This window comes from Erpetoichthys calabaricus, chromosome 1 (genome assembly GCF_900747795.2).
Source record: "Erpetoichthys calabaricus chromosome 1, fErpCal1.3, whole genome shotgun sequence".
Lineage (NCBI taxonomy): Eukaryota > Metazoa > Chordata > Cladistia > Polypteriformes > Polypteridae > Erpetoichthys > Erpetoichthys calabaricus.
The window spans coordinates 224,512,605-224,530,263 of record NC_041394.2 but is presented as its reverse complement, the minus strand read 5'-3'; the positions used below and the strand labels follow the sequence as shown (position 1 = coordinate 224,530,263).

The 17,659-nt window shown below is 40.9% G+C and overlaps 1 protein-coding gene across 2 annotated transcripts in view; it reads left to right on the top strand.

The window, feature by feature from the left end:
* The first annotated feature begins 14,994 nt into the window (after window positions 1-14,994).
* tafa5a (TAFA chemokine like family member 5a) overlaps window positions 14,995-17,659 on the top strand; it is a 719,776-nt gene continuing 717,111 nt past the window's right edge. For both annotated transcript variants that reach the window (XM_028812114.2, XM_028812088.2), the window contains exon 1: window positions 14,995-16,440. In XM_028812114.2, coding sequence (XP_028667947.1) covers window positions 16,329-16,440 — 112 coding nt within the window. In that variant the 5' untranslated portion in view covers window positions 14,995-16,328. The remainder of the gene's footprint in view (window positions 16,441-17,659) is intronic.

The window sequence follows — 17,659 nt, the reverse complement described above, 5'->3', positions numbered from 1 at the left end:
GTTTGGATTCTTACTGAATCTTTTATTCAAAACATCTATTTTAAAAATAAATAAATGGCTGGAATTTATGTTGATAATTTACAATGTTGTACTTTGATTGTTTTCATTGTCACCTTACTCTTCAGTTCATCATACAGGTAGCTCTTGTTTCTGTGTTGCCATTCTTGCCTACCACACCTCTGCTAGTGCCCATGTATCAGCAACAGCATCCTTGGGTAGGAACCACTGTTTTACCATTCTGTTTAGTACATCTCCTGGTGGGAAGTCAGTTGGGATATATGACCCCACACCACTCTCCGTAGCTGCCATTGATTGGGTGTTGACAACTAAACTCTGTCCTTCTTCTGTAATGACAACCAGTAGCTTGCTTTCTCTGCCTCTATTAGTTCTCATGCAACCTTTTGTAACTGTGGCTAGCTAGCTAGCCTTCAAAAGAAGTTGGGTGTTTTCTGTGCTGACAAATCCTTGCACCCAACTTTCATGGAGTGAATGACTGCATTTCATCCTTCCTCTTGGCACTCTTCTGCCATATCTAATAAATTTTTTTTTAACCCATACTTCAACCTTTTCCGTTTATGCACCACTGACATTCCTTCTTCCCAGGGTATGGTTAATTTGATGATGGGAACTGTCTTTGCAGCTGGTGAGCACATCACAATGTTTGGCGTGAGAGTGATTGTTGTGATCTCTGTTGAAAAAATCAACTGCCTGACAATGTCTGAGCACATTTACCATGCCTTGTCCAGGGTAAGGAGGAAAGCTCGTGTCATGTATGTTCCCACCTGGCTTGATGAATGGTATGTATCTGGGTTTTACAGCATTTGAGGTGCTATTTGCCTCTGTCCTGCACCTCTCAGCAACTAATTCTAATTCTTTTTTATGCATATTATTAGGACTCAGTGAATGTAGAGAAACAGGCAAACATTGCTCTACTGGTACAAAAGGCAATGCTCTGTAGCTTGTTTAAGTATTACAATAATGGAAATGGAAATGGGGGGATTAGCATTAGGAGTTTCTCAACCCCATAGCCAAGCAGCTTTATTATTTATGTTTCACTTCTCCAATTGCAATATTTCTCAGTCCTGGTACAGTTTAATATTGGCACTAACTCATGTAATTTTTGTATATTTTTATCAAGGGAAGGTGATACTGACCCAGTAACAGCCATTTTAAGATTTAAGGCTGTTGTGTTCTGCATACGAAGTGTTGATATGAACACTATTTCAGGCTAACTGTAAAAGTAAATCAATAATTGGCAAGCACTCATGTCTTCACTGCTTGACAAATTGACCATTAATTGATTGAAGGGTTCATATTAAAGTTGTCATTCACAAGCAAAGGAACTGGTATGCTCAAAATATAAAAAAAACTGACTAGGTTCTATTTCTATTACATTTCTATAGACAAATTTATTGTTCATGTTTAAAATCGTAAACCAATGATTAAATAAAATACATTTTAGTAATATAACCTATTGGTAATATCCATTTAAGGGATTTAAGGGATGAAGCCTCATGTTAAAGATTTTAACAGCAAAAATTTATCATTTTAGAACAGTAAAACAAATGAACATAGACATTAGCAACATACTGAAACGTTTTACAGAAAGGACATAGCAAGAAGTATAAGAGATTTGTCCTATCACTTTTTTAAAATATTGTATTTTGCCCCACACTCTTTTCAACACATACCTAATTAGTATAAAGTAGAATAATATCTAATAGCTGCAGCAGATGCTCTAACAATGTGGACTGAAGACAGTGGGCAGCGAATGGAAAAGGTAGAAAGCATTGCTTCTTTAAAAAAGTTAAAAAGATATGCGCACTTTCTTGATTAAAGTTTCATGCTAAAAAATGGTGTACAACCACAACTTTTATACATTTGTCACAGTAGAGAGTTAAAGAGTAAATCCAACATCCAATATGACTAAGTATTCTAGTTTCTCATCCCTTACATGACTCCATTTGCAAGTGTTTTAAGCCCAACAGTAGGTCACATCTTATGGCTATTCAGGGTGTCACACACATGTCCATGAAAGGCAGTCTAAGGGCTTAGCTGAGGGTAAGCAACAGACACTGGGGTTGATGAACAGCACTAATGCCTTTTCTCCCTTTTTCACAGACCTTCAGAAGGGAAGACCATTTAAAAAAAAAACCCACCCACTTCAGGCTCCAGGTCACGCCCACTCTACGACCTCACTTCCCTTCCTATCTCGCCTCTTCTTGCCAAGACAGTATAAGAATGAACCCACCACTCATCAGATCAGTCTCATATGACTCAGTCTTTTATGATCACTCGCAACCATATTGTGTTGGTAGAGACAATATATGGGGTGGATTCCCCAAACATTTATAATTGTTCTCTTATCTGGTTTACAAGGAACTTTACAGAGAAACATAGAAGTCTGACTAGACTACTGGTCTTCAAACTACAAGTGTTTCAGGTCAATCCTTTTCTCCTACTCTCAATGTTACAACTGTAATAATAATAATATAGTATAAGTATATAAAGAATTGTAATGTATCCTTGTCTTGTAAGTTGCATTTGGTAAAGGCATCTTCCAAATATTCAATAATAACAAAGATTTAATATATTGCCAATTTAGTAGATTTTTTTTACTATACAATGCATATCATATTGAGTGTCATTCCAGTTGTAATGCTATGGATAAAATAGTGAAGATGCTGGCAATAAGGTCAAAACACTTTAGTAATACCTAGATACAAAACACTCAAAAGAACACATTACAATATTTAAATTTTGAAACATCTCGAGAGAAAACAATCTGAAAATCTCCAACATGCAAGACAAAAAGGTGAGGTGGTGTTGTGTCTAAAAGAACTTGTTTTACACTTCTACTCAAGAAATATACATAGATTCTGCATACCCTTCCAAACATGCAGTTAGGTAAACTGGCAAACCTAAAATTGTCTCTGTATAGGTGAGTTTTGTGCTCATGAGTACTTCCTAATGGTATCATGTCTAGGGCTGGCTTTTGTCTTTCACCCTTCACATGTGGGGCAGCCTCTTTACCCAGTGACAAAAAAGTGAGTTCAGCAAATGATTGATGAAAATAAAAATGGATTCAATATTCAAAGTTATTTTCATTGAAATAATGACTGTAGGCAACAATTGTGAAAAAGCAGATTATACACAAACAAGCAGTTTCGAGTTGTAATGAGTATTTTCCAGAGAGTTATTAGTATGCAACTTGGTAGACTAAATCTATTGTTGTTGTTCTTCCCAGTTCAAATGTTTAAACTGTTTGCTCACATATGTTTTTTTTTTTTAACTTTAATCAGATCAATGTGTAAACTACCTGTCAGGAAGTAAAAAAAAATATTATATTAATGTTTTGAGGTTTTAATGAACAACTATAACTCCGGTAAATGTTGATTGACATCCGGCGCCGCCGAGAGTGGAAGCCTTTTCAGCAGCTCCGTGTATCAGTAAGGTGTTGCTGGAGTATGTGAATTTCCCCTTGGGATTAATAAAGTATCTATCTATCTATCTATCTATCTATCTATCTATCTATCTATCTATCTATCTATCTATCTATCTATCTATCTATCTATCTATCTATCTATCTATCTATCTATCTATCTAATTGTGTCCGTGTTGCAGCAACATCCTCAGATCTGTGACTCACATACTATGACTAGCATAGCTGATTTTGGCAAACAGCTTTTTCTGCATTTCCTGTAGTAACTTCTTTAAGTGTCTGACTTATCTTCTGTGACTGCTGAAGCTCCATCATTCTTTGATAATTTTAAGAACATCACTTTTCCCTTTTATCTAATGTTTCAATTGTTTTTCTTAACTGATGCATCACTCCTATTTTGAGCTGCTGAGATGGGCCAGGGCTCCTGTTTAATAATAATAATAATAATAATTCATCACTAATTTTGACTGACCACACATCTATGTATAAACAAAAAACAAAAAAAAATAATAAGGTGTGTCCAGCAAACAGCATTAGATCCATGATTACACCAATGTCAATGCTGGGAATCACCCTCAATGCCACCATGCAGTGTGCGACGTGTGGAGTCTGTTTGTGTGTGTGTGTGTGTGTGTATATGTATGTGTCTGTCTCTTCTGTTGCAGTGCTCATTACAATATACAAATTAATCATTATGCTTCAGTTACCTTCTGCTACTAAGAGCCTGAATCGATAACATCAATTTCAGCCTTTTATTTTCTCATAGCATCAAGTCTTTTGGTCTTTCCCAGAAACACTGACGATTTAAAGTGCACGAACTGGAAGAAATGGGGAAGGTTGTTTTAGGAAGAAGCTCCATGGGTGTAGCCTTTGCAGCTGATTTTGCTGGTGTTCACTACAAACTTTTTAACGGGTTGTCCCTAGACATGTATTTTTGTTTGAGAAAACTGTCTGGCCCTGTGAGACTAGGTTATATTCAACCCTTGCTTACTGTTAAAGTCAGTTTGTAAAAGGTTTACAAAGTTGATTCTATAAAACGAAGAGACAGAATAAAATGTTTTATTTTATCCATCCATCCATTGTCTCCCCCTTATCCGAGGTCGGGTCGCGGGGGCAGCAGCTTGAGCAGAGATGCCCAGACTTCCCTCTCCCCGGCCACTTCTTCTAGCTCTTCCGGGAGAATCCCAAGGCATTCCCAGGCCAGTCAAGAGACATAGTCCCTCCAGCGTGTCCTGGGTCTTCCCCGGGGCCTCCTCCCGGTTAGACGTGCCCGGAACACCTCACCAGGGAGGCGTCCAGGAGGCATCCTGATCAGATGCCCGAGCCACCTCATCTGACTCCTCTCGATGTGGAGGAGCAGCGGCTCTACTCTAAGCCCCTCCCGGATGACTGAGCTTCTCACCCTATCTTTAAGGGAAAGCCCAGACACCCTGCGGAGGAAACTCATTTCAGCCGCTTGTATTCGCGATCTCGTTCTTTCGGTCACTACCCATAGTTCATGACCATAGGTGAGGGTAGGAACATAGATCGACTGGTAAATTGAGAGCTTCGCCTTGCGGCTCAGCTCCTTTTTCACCACGACAGACCGATGCAGCGCCCGCATTACTGCGGATGCCGCACCGATCCGCCTATCGATCTCACGGGCACTCCACCCTTTTCCCGGCTGAGGACCATGGTCTCGGATTTGGAGGTGCTGATTCTCATCCCAGCCGCTTCACACTCGGCTGCGAACCGATCCAGAGAGAGCTGAAGATCACGGCCTGATGAAGCAAACAGGACAACATCATCTGCAAAAAGCAATGACCCAATCCTGAGCCCACCAAACCGGACCCCCTCAACGCCCTGGCTGCGCCTAGAAATTCTGTCCATAAAAGTTATGAACAGAATTGGTGACAAAGGGCAGCCCTGGCGGAGTCCAACTCTCACTGGAAACGGGTTCGACTTACTGCCGGCAATGCGGACCAAGCTCTGGCACCGATCGTACAGGGACCGAACAGCCCTTATCAGGGGGGGCCGGTACCCCATACTCTCGGAGTACCCCCCACAGGATTCCCCGAGGGACACGGTCGAATGCCTTTTCCAAGTCCACAAAACACATGTAGACTGGTTGGGCAAACTCCCATGCACCCTCCAGGACCCTGCTAAGGGTATAGAGCTGGTCCACTGTTTCGCGACCAGGACGAAAACCACACTGTTCCTCCTGAATCCGAGGCTCGACTATCCGACGGACCCTCCTCTCCAGGACCCCTGAATAGACTTTTCCAGGGAGGCTGAGGAGTGTGATCCCTCTGTAGTTGGAACACACCCTCCGATCCCCCTTCTTAAAGAGGGGGACCACCACCCCGGTCTGCCAATCCAGAGGCACTGTCCCTGATGTCCATGTGATGTTGCAGAGGCGTGTCAACCAAGACAGTCCTACAACATCCAGAGCCTTGAGGAACTCCGGGCGTATCTCATCCACCCCCGGGGCCCTGCCACCAAGGAGTTTTTTGACCACCTCGGTGACCTCAGTCCCAGAGATGGGGGAGCCCACCTCTGAGTCCCCAGGCTCTGCTTCCTCATTGGAAGGCATGTTAATGGGATTGAGGAGGTGTTCGAAGTACTCCCCCCACCGACCCACAACGTCCCGAGTTGAGGTCAGTAGTGCACCATCCCCACCATATACAGTGTTGACACTGCACTGCTTCCCCTTCCTGAGACGCCGGATGGTGGACCAGAATCTCCTCGAAGCCGTCCGAAAGTCGTTCTCCATGGCCTCCCCAAACTCCTCCCACGCCCGAGTTTTTGCCTCAGCAACCACCAAAGCCGCATTCCGCTTGGCCTGCTGGTACCTATCAGCTGCCTCCAGGGTCCCACAGGACAAAAGGGTCCTGTAGGACTCCTTCTTCAGCTTGACGGCATCCTTCACCGCCGGTGTCCACCAACGGGTTTCGGGGATTGCCGCCACGACAGGCACCGACCACCTTACGGCCACAGCTCCGGTCAGCTGCCTCAACAATAGAGGCACTGAACATGGCCCATTCGGACTCAATGTCCCCCACCTCCCTCGGGATGTGGTCGAAGTTCTGCCGGAGGTGGGAGTTGAAGCTACTTCTGACAGGGGGCTCTGCCAGACGTTCCCAGCAGACCCTCACAACACGTTTGGGCCTACCACGCCTGAACAGCATCCTCCCCCACCATCGAAGCCAACTCACCACCAGGTGGTGATCAGTTGACAGCTCCACCCCTCTCTTCACCCTAGTGTCCAAGACATGTGGCCGCAAGTCCGACGACACGACCACAAAGTCGATCATCGAACTAAGGCCTAGGGTGTCCTGGTGCCAAGTGCACATATGAACACCCCTATGCTTGAACATGGTGTTCGTTATGGACAATCCGTGACGAGCACAGAAGTCCAATAACAAAACACCGCTCGGGTTCAGATCAGGGGGGCCATTCCTCCCAATCACGCCCTTCCAGGTCTCACTGTCATTGCCCACGTGACCATTGAAGTCTCCCAGCAGAACGAGGGAGTCCCCAGAAGGTATGCCCTCTAGCACCCCCTCCAGGTACTCCAAAAAGGGTGGGTACTCTGAACTGCTGTTCGGTGCATACGCACAAACAACAGTTAGGACCTGTCCCCCCACCCGAAGGCGAAGGGAGGCTACCCTCTCGTCCACCGGGGTAAACCCCAATGTACAGGCTCCAAGTCGGGGGGCAATAAGTATACCCACACCCGCTCGGCGCCTCTCACCGAGGGCAACTCCAGAGTGGTACAGAGTCCAGCCTCTCTCAAGGAGATTGGTTCCAGAGTCCAAGCTGTGCGTCGAGGTGAGTCCGACTATATCTAGCCGGAAACCTCTCAACTTCGCGCACTAGCTCAGGCTCGTTCCCCTTCAGAGAGGTGACATTCCACGTCCCAAAAGCCAGCTTCTGTAGCCGAGGATCGGACCGCCAAGGTCCCCGCCTTCGGCCACCACCCAACTCACACTGCACCCGACCTCCTTGGCCCCTCCCATAGGTGGTGAGCCCATGGGAAGTTTTATTTTATGCTTAAACTAAATCACAGGTACAGCATGGTATTCCTTTGATATCAGTTCCCTCTTGTGTTTCTTATGTAAAATCCTTTCACGTTCACTTGTACTGACACCTTGTGTTCAAAATAATAAATACGTATAAGGAAGGGTAACACACAGATAAACATAACATGCACTGAGAGACATAATGAAGCAAATTATATGTTGATAATCTGTCCACAACATTTACTGGAGCAACACACAACTTAAAATTAGTTCAAATACTTCATGGAACAAATTGTTCTTTATTGTTGTGTGTACTTGTATTGCATGTTCATATATTTAATCAAATAGTAACAGATATTGCATTTACATAATAGGTTTAAAAAAATCAAAGAATGTGTCTAGATGATTTGATAGATATTTAGAATTAGTTTTAATGAGTCATCAGAAAGAAATTGAAGAAATACAGCAAAATCCTTTGGATTAGGTTAAGAGTTAAGGAAAAAATATATCATGGAAGTTAAACTGTAATTTTCAAGAATAACACCTTAAATGATACAATATGTAAACCTCTACCCTAGATTAATGTGAAAGAAATAAAGGGGCTTTAGTAGCATAGGAATACCACCGAACACAGTTCAGCTTTGTTGGGGGCAAAAAGAGTAAACATTCAAAACAGTGTCAGTTGGTAAACCTGTAGAGTGTTTGGATTATTTATCATTTGTTTTCTTTTGAAATGGCCTGATCTAGAAAGAAGCTGGGCTGAGCAATGTCCACCCAAATTTATGGTCTCCTCACGCAATTGGTCAACTGTACTGTGAACCATTTGAAAATGCCAATCACATTTATTTTCTCTGTTCTTGTCACAGTTTCCTAATTTCTGCTTTGCTGACTGAAGAGAATAAAAACAGTGCTGCCTTGACCCTTCAACATCATTTTGCAGAGCATTTGTGGGCTCCTGTTATTTGGAGGAGGATATTTGTGCATTCTTAATAGTTATTTTTTTTTGTTAAAATTTCTGTTATTGTTGCTGTAGTTCATTTTAATGTATTGGGTTGAATAAGAATATTTACTTTAAGTTTTAATGTTATTGCTAGCTTGCTAGTTCACTAGGACACTATTTAATATTTAAGTATTTAAAATTACACATTTACCAAAGTTGATATTAGCACTCAGTTTATACAAAATTACCTGCTTAGAGTCAGTGCTAGGCATCCCTTAAAGAAGCCATAAACACCATTAAGTGATTTTTGGGTTCCCAAATTAAAGCTTGTTACCAGCAAATTGGGCACTGCTGATGTTAGCTCTAATATCCAGGCTTCAGGACTGACACCTACAGATCAAGTGGGCAGTTCAAGCAGTAATGTTACACATTCCCTGTCCATTTTGCACCAACACAGTGCAGGTAGCGGTGTAGTTTTTATGGCTCTAAATTATTTAAGTGATCTGAATAACAGCGAACCATCCCAAACAATACAAAAAGCCTTTCCAAAACAAATGTTTAGTCAGGCGTCTTGTGCTTTTGATCCGAGCTGGTACCAGTCACAGCTGTGGTTGGAAAACTCAGTCAAACTAGATGAATACTTTTGTTTCCCCTGTTGGAACTTGTTTGCTGGCAAGACTGACAAAGGTGTGGTGTTCACCAACACAGGATATACTAATTGGAAAGCCCACTGGAAAAGGAAAGGGGATTCCAAAAGCATGCATCTAGTCAATGCCATTTAAATGCAGCAAAGAAAAGGCAGAAATTAAATACAGAGAAAAAATTGGTGAAACTATATTGTGTTTATAGAGAGAAACACAGGTCAAAAAAAATTGATACTACATTAAAAGCATAGGGGAAGTAGTACAGTTTCTCTGTGTGAATGAGCTTTCTTTTCATGGAAGAACAAAATCCACCCAGTCTAGCATAAGTAATGATTTAGACGCTAGTGCGCTGTTGTATAGTTAAATGAAAAGGTGCCCACTCATCTTAATGCCACCACCACCCCCAAAACCTGAGCAGTCTCAATGTGGGCCTGCTTTGAAACATAAAAACAAGCATTAAGGTTTATATTTCATAATGCCTCTGAGCTAGACATACAACTATAGAGTATATGTATATTGATTATTGATATACAGTATGATAACTATTGTAGCAGATTTTTGTTAGCCTTTTTCAATAAATATTAAATATGTTAACTCCCTGAATGAATGGCAGGGGAACAAAGTAGAAAAAAGAAACACCAAATAATCCTTCCAAAATACATTAGACATAGGAAAGAGGAAAGGTTGACCACTACAGAGCTATGCAATATAATCTTGTGGCTAAGGAAATGGACCTTAACCCCAAGGCTGCCAATTCAGCCCACACCTATGACCCACTAAATGCTCTTCAGCAAGTCACTTAACTTGCCAGTGCACCAAACTGTAAAAAAAAGTAAACAAATGTAACATATCTCTACTTTTAAAGCAAATTGGGATGACTCTTATTGTAGAAATTGTTAAATGGCATGTTTTTGTAATTAAAAAAAAAAAAACCAAACAATAAAGAAGACACCAGAAGCCAGTACATTTGCTATCATAAACTCTGATCACTACATTTATCTCCATGTCCCAAATGGGTTTTCATATTGTATGAGTAACCCATTAATTATAAGATGATATGAATATAGAAAAGGTTTTAATGAGAATAAGCCATGTGCTCAACACAGGCACTCATTTCCTATTCAACTGACTTCTGTTAAACCATTATAATGCATTGTCTAAACGTGAACAGTCTTCTTTGGTGAAGTATAAGTACTTGCTCTATCACTCGACAAGTTACTGTATCCATTAGAAAACTCTTGGTTTATGTTTCTATTGGCAATAAATGTTATGCAACTATAAATGGTGTGATAATAGGGATCACAAGCATAGAAAACATTTCCTGCATACTTAAAAAAGTATTTAATCACCATTGCACATGACCTTTCTTTTTTTTCTAAAAAAAATTGTGGTTGACTTTTCATACTAATGTAAATACACTTCACCGTCTCCTTGACATTTCTCTTTCTGTTAAAACACAGAAAGGGCTAACTTTTTCATAAATTACCAACCATTTTAAAGAACTACATTTGGAATTTTTAACCTTTTTATTTAAATATTGTGTCCATTTTTTAATATGTGGTTTGGTTAATGCTGGTGTTATTTTTATTATAGCCTTTCTAAAACTGCCATTTTGTTTATATGTGTTATCTCCTTATTTATCTATTTCAGAAATCCATTAATTATTGTAGAACTTCAGACTTTTGATATAGAATACCCCTGCCTTTAAGCTTTTTAATAGTTTTGGAGCATATGGAGAAATCTGTCTTTTTGAAATTAAATCAGATAATCTTGTTTTCCAACATGCATTGTCACAAGACTCTGAGGATTTTTATATTGTGATGTAGTAGTTCCAAATGGATCATTAAGATTAATACACCAAATAAGTTCTTGTGTTGCTCCTTGCAAATACTTTGAGATGCCAAGTTCAATGATGAATATTTCTTATTTTTGTTCTTCTGTTCAATTGATTTTAATTTGTATAGTATACAGTATGAGAAATTAAATGGACTCATAACTATAACATCCCTAAACTGCTTGATCTAGAAAAAAACCTTTCTTGGCAACATTGTTCAAAATTTACGAGCAAGCCATGAATGGTGCTCCAGGCCAATGCAATGCCCACTCACACACACTCCACATGGGAACAAATTTCATGCAAACCTTCTGGAGGTGGTAGGAAAACCCGTACATTTGAGAAAATTCAGATTCCATACAATCAACACCTGTACACCACTGTGCCTCCTAGACCCATAACTAGGACATCCTAATCTAAAGTCACTTTTTTGATATTATTATCGAATTTGCTGAAACCACTAGTAGGCTGTAACACACTTAAAAGTGTCACAAAATGTCCTCAGTAGCAGTCCATCATATTTACAGTATCCTCACCAAAATGTGGCTCATGTTCTGTTTAAGGTAGTCTTGTCTTACTCCATTATATACTACTTGAATGGTTAAACCTGGCCTATACTAAGCTTCTTGACCACAACACCAAATTCTTTAGTTCTATTCTCATCTATTCTGCATGTATATCTTCCAAATACATTAGTGTTCTTTTGGTTCAAATGCAGCCTTTCTCGTGGTATAGGTGTAGTATGTTACAAATGGTGCCCCAATTCCACATAAACCATGACTATTGCAGGGCATAAATGAACATTCGAAAAAGACCAATGTCTCCGTTCTTTCCCCAGGCTGTTCAGCTACTTTGATTCCTTACTTTTTGTCTTGTAGGACTGGCATGGATTCATTGCTTATAATGTGATCAGGCTATCATGGTTGTTTGAGATTTTTCAGTCTTGGCAGCTGTCAAACAAAGGTTACTGTTGTTAAAATATAAGAGTAGCTAATTACAATAAGTAAAGGCATTAAGTGGACTTTACTATAGACAACCAGTGGTTAAATTTCACCTGAACAGAGTTCTCAGCAATATACTAAGATGTTTGCATCAGTATTAACTAAACTGGTAGAGGAGATACCATTCTCTCCTGTTTTGGTATAGGGAGCGCATCAAAGTCTGTTTATCTACACTGTGGTGTGCTGGGTCAACAATATCACTTTGAGAAAGGCCCATTGAATCAACAAACTAATTAAAAGGTCAGGCTCTATTATGGAACGCACTCTGGATCCCGTGAAGGTAGTAGAATGAAAACATAACTGATGCCATTATGAATAATGCTGCACATCCTGTCTCTGACACACTAACACTGAGTACTTTTAGCCAATGAATTATTCATTTACTTTTACACTTATTTGCTTATCAGATGCTCTTATCCAAAGTGACTTACAAAAGAGGTAAACAATCGAGTAACACTAGGTTAGGGCCTGCTTTTTCACCAATTATAGAAGGAAAAGTAACAAAAGTTGATTGCCGCAAGTGAAAAGAATTAATAACTCATACATTTACAATCACAGCTTACAATCACTAAAGCAATTACACTTAAACAAGTTAACCAAGAATACAAAATATCGCAATTTTTTTTTCTTCATCAATTCAGCAGATATTCACAGAGCAGATGGGTCTTCAATCACTTCTTTAATACATTGAAGGAGTCAGCAGTACAGATAGAGGTAAGAAGCCTATTCCACCAATTAGGAACTATACAGGAAAAGAGTCTGGATTTAGACTTGATGCCATGTAGAGGTGGCATCACCAGTGTCCCCATATACTCAGATGCTGACCCATTGACTACTCTGTAGGCAAGCATCTAGGGATTTTAACTTATTGTGCGCTGCTACAGGGAGCCAATTGCAGCTACCTGAAGAGGTTAGTGATATGTGCCTGTGTTGGCTGGTTAAATACAAGACAGGCTGCCGCTACATTCTGGATCATCTGCATTGGCTTGATAGCACATGCTGGTACTACTGTCAGAAGCAAGATGCAGTAGTCCAGACGTGACACGACAAAGCCTGGAGGAGACGTTCTGATGCATACTCTGTCAGATAAGGTTTGATCTTGCAGATGTTGTATTGCATGAACCTGCATGAATGAGAAACAGTAGAAATGTGGTCAGAAAAAGATAATTTCTCATCAATCGTTACCCCAAGGTGAGTACTGACTTGGCAGGTGTTCGCAACAGTTAGCAAATCTGTACAGAGATGGAAAGATGAGCAGACTGGCTGGCTGGGATCAAAAGAAGCTTGGTTTTGCCAGGTTGAGCTGTAGATGGTGGTCCTCCATCCATGTGGAGATATCAGTAAGACATGCAGGGACTCTAGCTGATACCGTATTGTCCTCTGGAGGGAATGACAGGTATAGCTTTCAATCATCGGCATAGCATTGATAAGAGAACCCATGGGAAGTGGAGCCCAGCAAGGTGGTGTACGGAGAGGGTACATCAGTGCATGTCTGGTGTGTCTTTAACAACTCCCGTTGCCAGGACACACTGTAGGATCTGCCTGAGATGTAGGACTCAAACAATCTGAGAACATTCCCAGTGATGCCAAGGTAAGAAAGAGTGGCAATAAGAATGTTGTGGTTAACCTTGTCAAAGGCAGAAGAGAGATGTAGCAGAATCAACACTCTGACATGTTGGTAGCTCCAGCATGGTGTAGCTGGTCGACCATTGTCAGTAGAACCATATCAGTCGAGTGGTTCTCTTCAAGCTAGACTGATTGGTATCAATCAACTTATTCTGCACAAGGAAGGAAGAGATCTGGTTAGAAACAGCACATTCAAGTGTGTTGGAAAGAAAGGACAAGAGAGATAGACAGGCCTATAGTTGTTAACTTCGGATGGATTGAGTGTTGTTTTTTTGAGAAGGGGGTTCATCTGATTGTGTTTGAAGATGTTAGGGAATGTTCCTGAGCTGAGTGAGGTGTTAATGATGTAATTGCAGGAATGAGTAGGGGTGGATGAGTGTGTGTGTGTGTGTGTGTGTGTGTGTGTTGGGGGGGGTGGAGGGGGCTTGGCCTGAAGGAGATGTGAGGAAATAGGATAGAGTGGACAGGTAGTGGAGTTATTTGAGAGGAGGCCGGAAACATTAGTGGCAGACAGTGGAGAGAATGTGGAGCATGTTGAGTGATTCTTGGAAGGAGGCATAATGGGTGGAAGCAAGGGTGAGAGTGCGGCTTCTTTTACCAAAGGCAATAGCTAGCATAATGCTTCACTATGACTGCAGCTACCAAGTTTTTCTTTCTTTTTAGTTTTCTTACTTTTTTGTCATTCTGATGTATATTTGAGAGGGGTTTGTTGTATGTCATAAAATAATATTTATTTATTGAGCTTCTGTAAAAAGTCATATTTTCCCAAGGGGACAAATAAAGCTTTATCTATCTATAGGTTGGACCAACACCAGTCTATTATTATTATTCTTATTAGTTTCTGTAATTTCTACTTTATTTTTACTAAAATCTAATGAACATTAATTTTCAAACCTTTTTATCCAATTAAGTGACACAGATAGCCTATTGTAAGGCCATCAAAACAGACATTTGTGTACACACCCAAACTCATTTCCACAGGAGCAAATTCATTTACTGTAGCAGGTCAACCACATACATATCTGTGGGAACTGGGAATTAAAACTGAGTACTTGAAGGAAAAAAACACACTAATGTATAGGGGAAACATGCAAACCCGGCTTTGGAAGTGCCTAGCCCAGGATTCAAAATGAGGACTCGGGTGCCCTGAGCTGGGGTGTAGCACAGAACTCTGGGCCCTATATATAAGCAGTCTCTGTGGGCCCCTTCCTCTAGAAAACAAACTTTTCATTTCCAGGTTTCAAAGTGGGCCCTGCGTAATCAATACCCTATTTCCCTTCACTACTATGCCCATGGCCTTGAGGCACAACACTAACAAACTTGATGCTTTTTTTTACTATTGTGCAATATACAGTATAATGTCGTTGCCAACACAGATTATGTAACTCTTACATATTGACATATACTGTAGTCACATTTAATATTTTCAATCAGAAAGTATATTTACCATTGTGTGTTTTTTTTTTCAATAGAGCAGGTTTCAGAGCGGTAATCCAATATAAAAAATTGGTCTCTTTATATTTCCATTTAAAACATAAATACACTACACTTTCTTAGTACGGTTACTTATATGTCTATGTCTCTGTTAGTGTGCGTTAACAATTATGACTGGGTTGCCCAGCTTTTCCCTGATGTAGAAGCCACAGATATTACAGTTAACGTTCCGGATAGCGAGATTCATGGCTTGCCTACTTGCAATTAAAACTAGATTTCTGTGGCTTGTAGAAGAAGACGTGTTTCAGTCAGTGCTCTTTTCTTGACGCTTACATTATCAAGTAGTACGATATGGGTGCTGCTGCACCTTGCTTCTTAGCTCTGAGGACGTCGCCGAGGAGAGCGAAGCAAAGCCTCCCCGCACCGGCTCTTTGCCTCCACGCGTTCTACCTGTGGGCGTGATTCGCTCTTTACGGGCACCGGCAGCACCAGCGCTGCGTCACTGGAAGACAACCGCAACTGTTTGGCAGCAGGGACAGGCGAGGAGGTAGAGACAGCGGAATGTAGCGCACCCTTGAGAAAGCCCTTTGCGATTGTAATACCCCTGCGAGTCAGGCAGAGCTAACGAAGAACGCGTGGTTCACAAGGGGTCTAAATTGCAATTTCCATCCCCCTTGTATGCTCGCCCATCCCGTTTTTTATATTGCTCTTCTTTTGGTATTAAAAAGGACCTCACGTTGCGTTAAAGCTCCGTTTCATTTAAAAGTCTGTCGCCATCCTTGGGAGCCGCTTTGTCGATTTATTGCCACACGTTGCTTTTAGATGGGATTTTTTTACACGGTTTATCCGCAGGGCATTACCTCTAAAGAGTTACGAGTCCCTGTCATCGTGCGCGCCTCCATAGTCCCAGGTGTGCTGGGATTTGCGCTATAAATGGTATCCTCACAGCACTGCTTTCTAGTTTCTGCCTAGAAAACCCGGAGCTCATTTTGTCCGCTTGAAGTGTCCACGACAAGGATTTCTTCCCCTTTGCAATTATGTAAACTTCAGACAAGAAAGCATCCAGAGCGTGGAATATTTGCATCTCTTGATTTCCTTTTCTGGATCGATTTTTTTTTAAATAAAGAGCACCTCCATTCGCTCTACTGAAAAAAAAGAGAGAAAAAAAAACCCGGGCTGCGGATTGCGCAGCATTTCCAGGGACCCCGGTGTAAGAGCTAACGAGACGAGTTTACCGAATACCACTGGCTGATGATTAATGAAGCACTCGCGCACCGCTGATGGTCAGTCGCTCGTTTTGAAGATGTCTTTTTTGGGGATTACACGTGGAGAAAGGCGATCTGTCAAAGGGAGAGTTCGCTGGTGAAATTGACTTAATTGCTTTTCGTTCAGGGGTACTGGCTACAATGGCTCCATCTCCCCGGATAAGTAATCGAAAGGATGCCAACGCCTGGCCAAGCATGTCTTCAACTTTCTGGGTGATCATGATATTGGCCAGCCTTCTAATCGTCTACTGCAGTAAGTCCCTGTGTCGCAAATTTTTCTTTTCCATCAGCCAATGTTTGGTTTTGCCCTTACATTAGAACAACACACGTAAAACAAAACTGCGCGCTGCAGTGGCTGTCATTGGCGCCGGTGCGTAAACTTTGAAGAAGGATTGGCATTAATTGAAGGCTTGCTTCGCCTTGTTCTGGGGTTTGCTTTTTGGGCAAATACGTAACTCTAGATAGAAAGGCAAAGTTTTGTTTTTAGGATGGAGCTGGGTGCATATAATGCCAGTCGGTGCATGCTTTAAGTAACGGAGCGATATTGATTTTGGTCAGTACTCCGAGTGGCCTTTTAATCGGCAAGATTGCTTTTGTTATGTTTCATTTTTGGGATGCACATGTATATGCAGTGTGTATGTAAAAATAACATAAAATGTTGTGGATACTTTTGAACATCTATGGCATTAAAAATATGTATGCTGCAAAAAGTAAAAAATTGACCAATATCATTTTTAACTGTAAGAAGTTAGCCTGCAACAGCTTGCTGGCGCACGTATAGCATTATTCTTATATGGCGCTTTACTTACATTTATTTTTCTTTATTAATATTATCCTAGTTCGTTTTGCAATGCTTCACCTGTTAAATAACTTCTACTGCCTTACAACAAATGTCAATGACATTGAAACATGCGTGTTTCATACTGTAGCTTAAGGTAAGTGTTGATTACCTTGTGAGGACAAGCAGATTTATCACTTTGAGCAGAGTGGAATTGCAGTAAAGTTTTGTAGACCCTTGATGTTGCCTTCAGAATATTTTTAATGATGCATCATTAATATGGTTTGAATTCTGGTATGCAGCCCAGTTTACAAGTTCTTTCCCATTTTATGGTCAATTTCGCATTCTGTTTCTGTTTATCTAAATGAGATCGCAGTGTGCATGGCTAGCATGTGCCATTGTGCAGGTGCATTGTTCTCTTTTCTATTTTCCTTTTTACAGTTTAAAGCAGCAATATATTTCAAAAATGAATTCCGTAACATTACCTTGCTGTCAGTTCTCTGAATAATGTAATAAAAATAATGTTTAAAGTAAACGATGGGCAGAGTTTACACCAGTTTATCATCCTGTTTAACTCTTGAGGCACTGTATGAATTTTAAAACAAGTCTTTACTTGTTTTCGCTAATTTTCATAAAACTGAAAACGAGTCTTATTCGTAATTTCATAGTTCTTCCTACAAATCTTCTGTAGCCC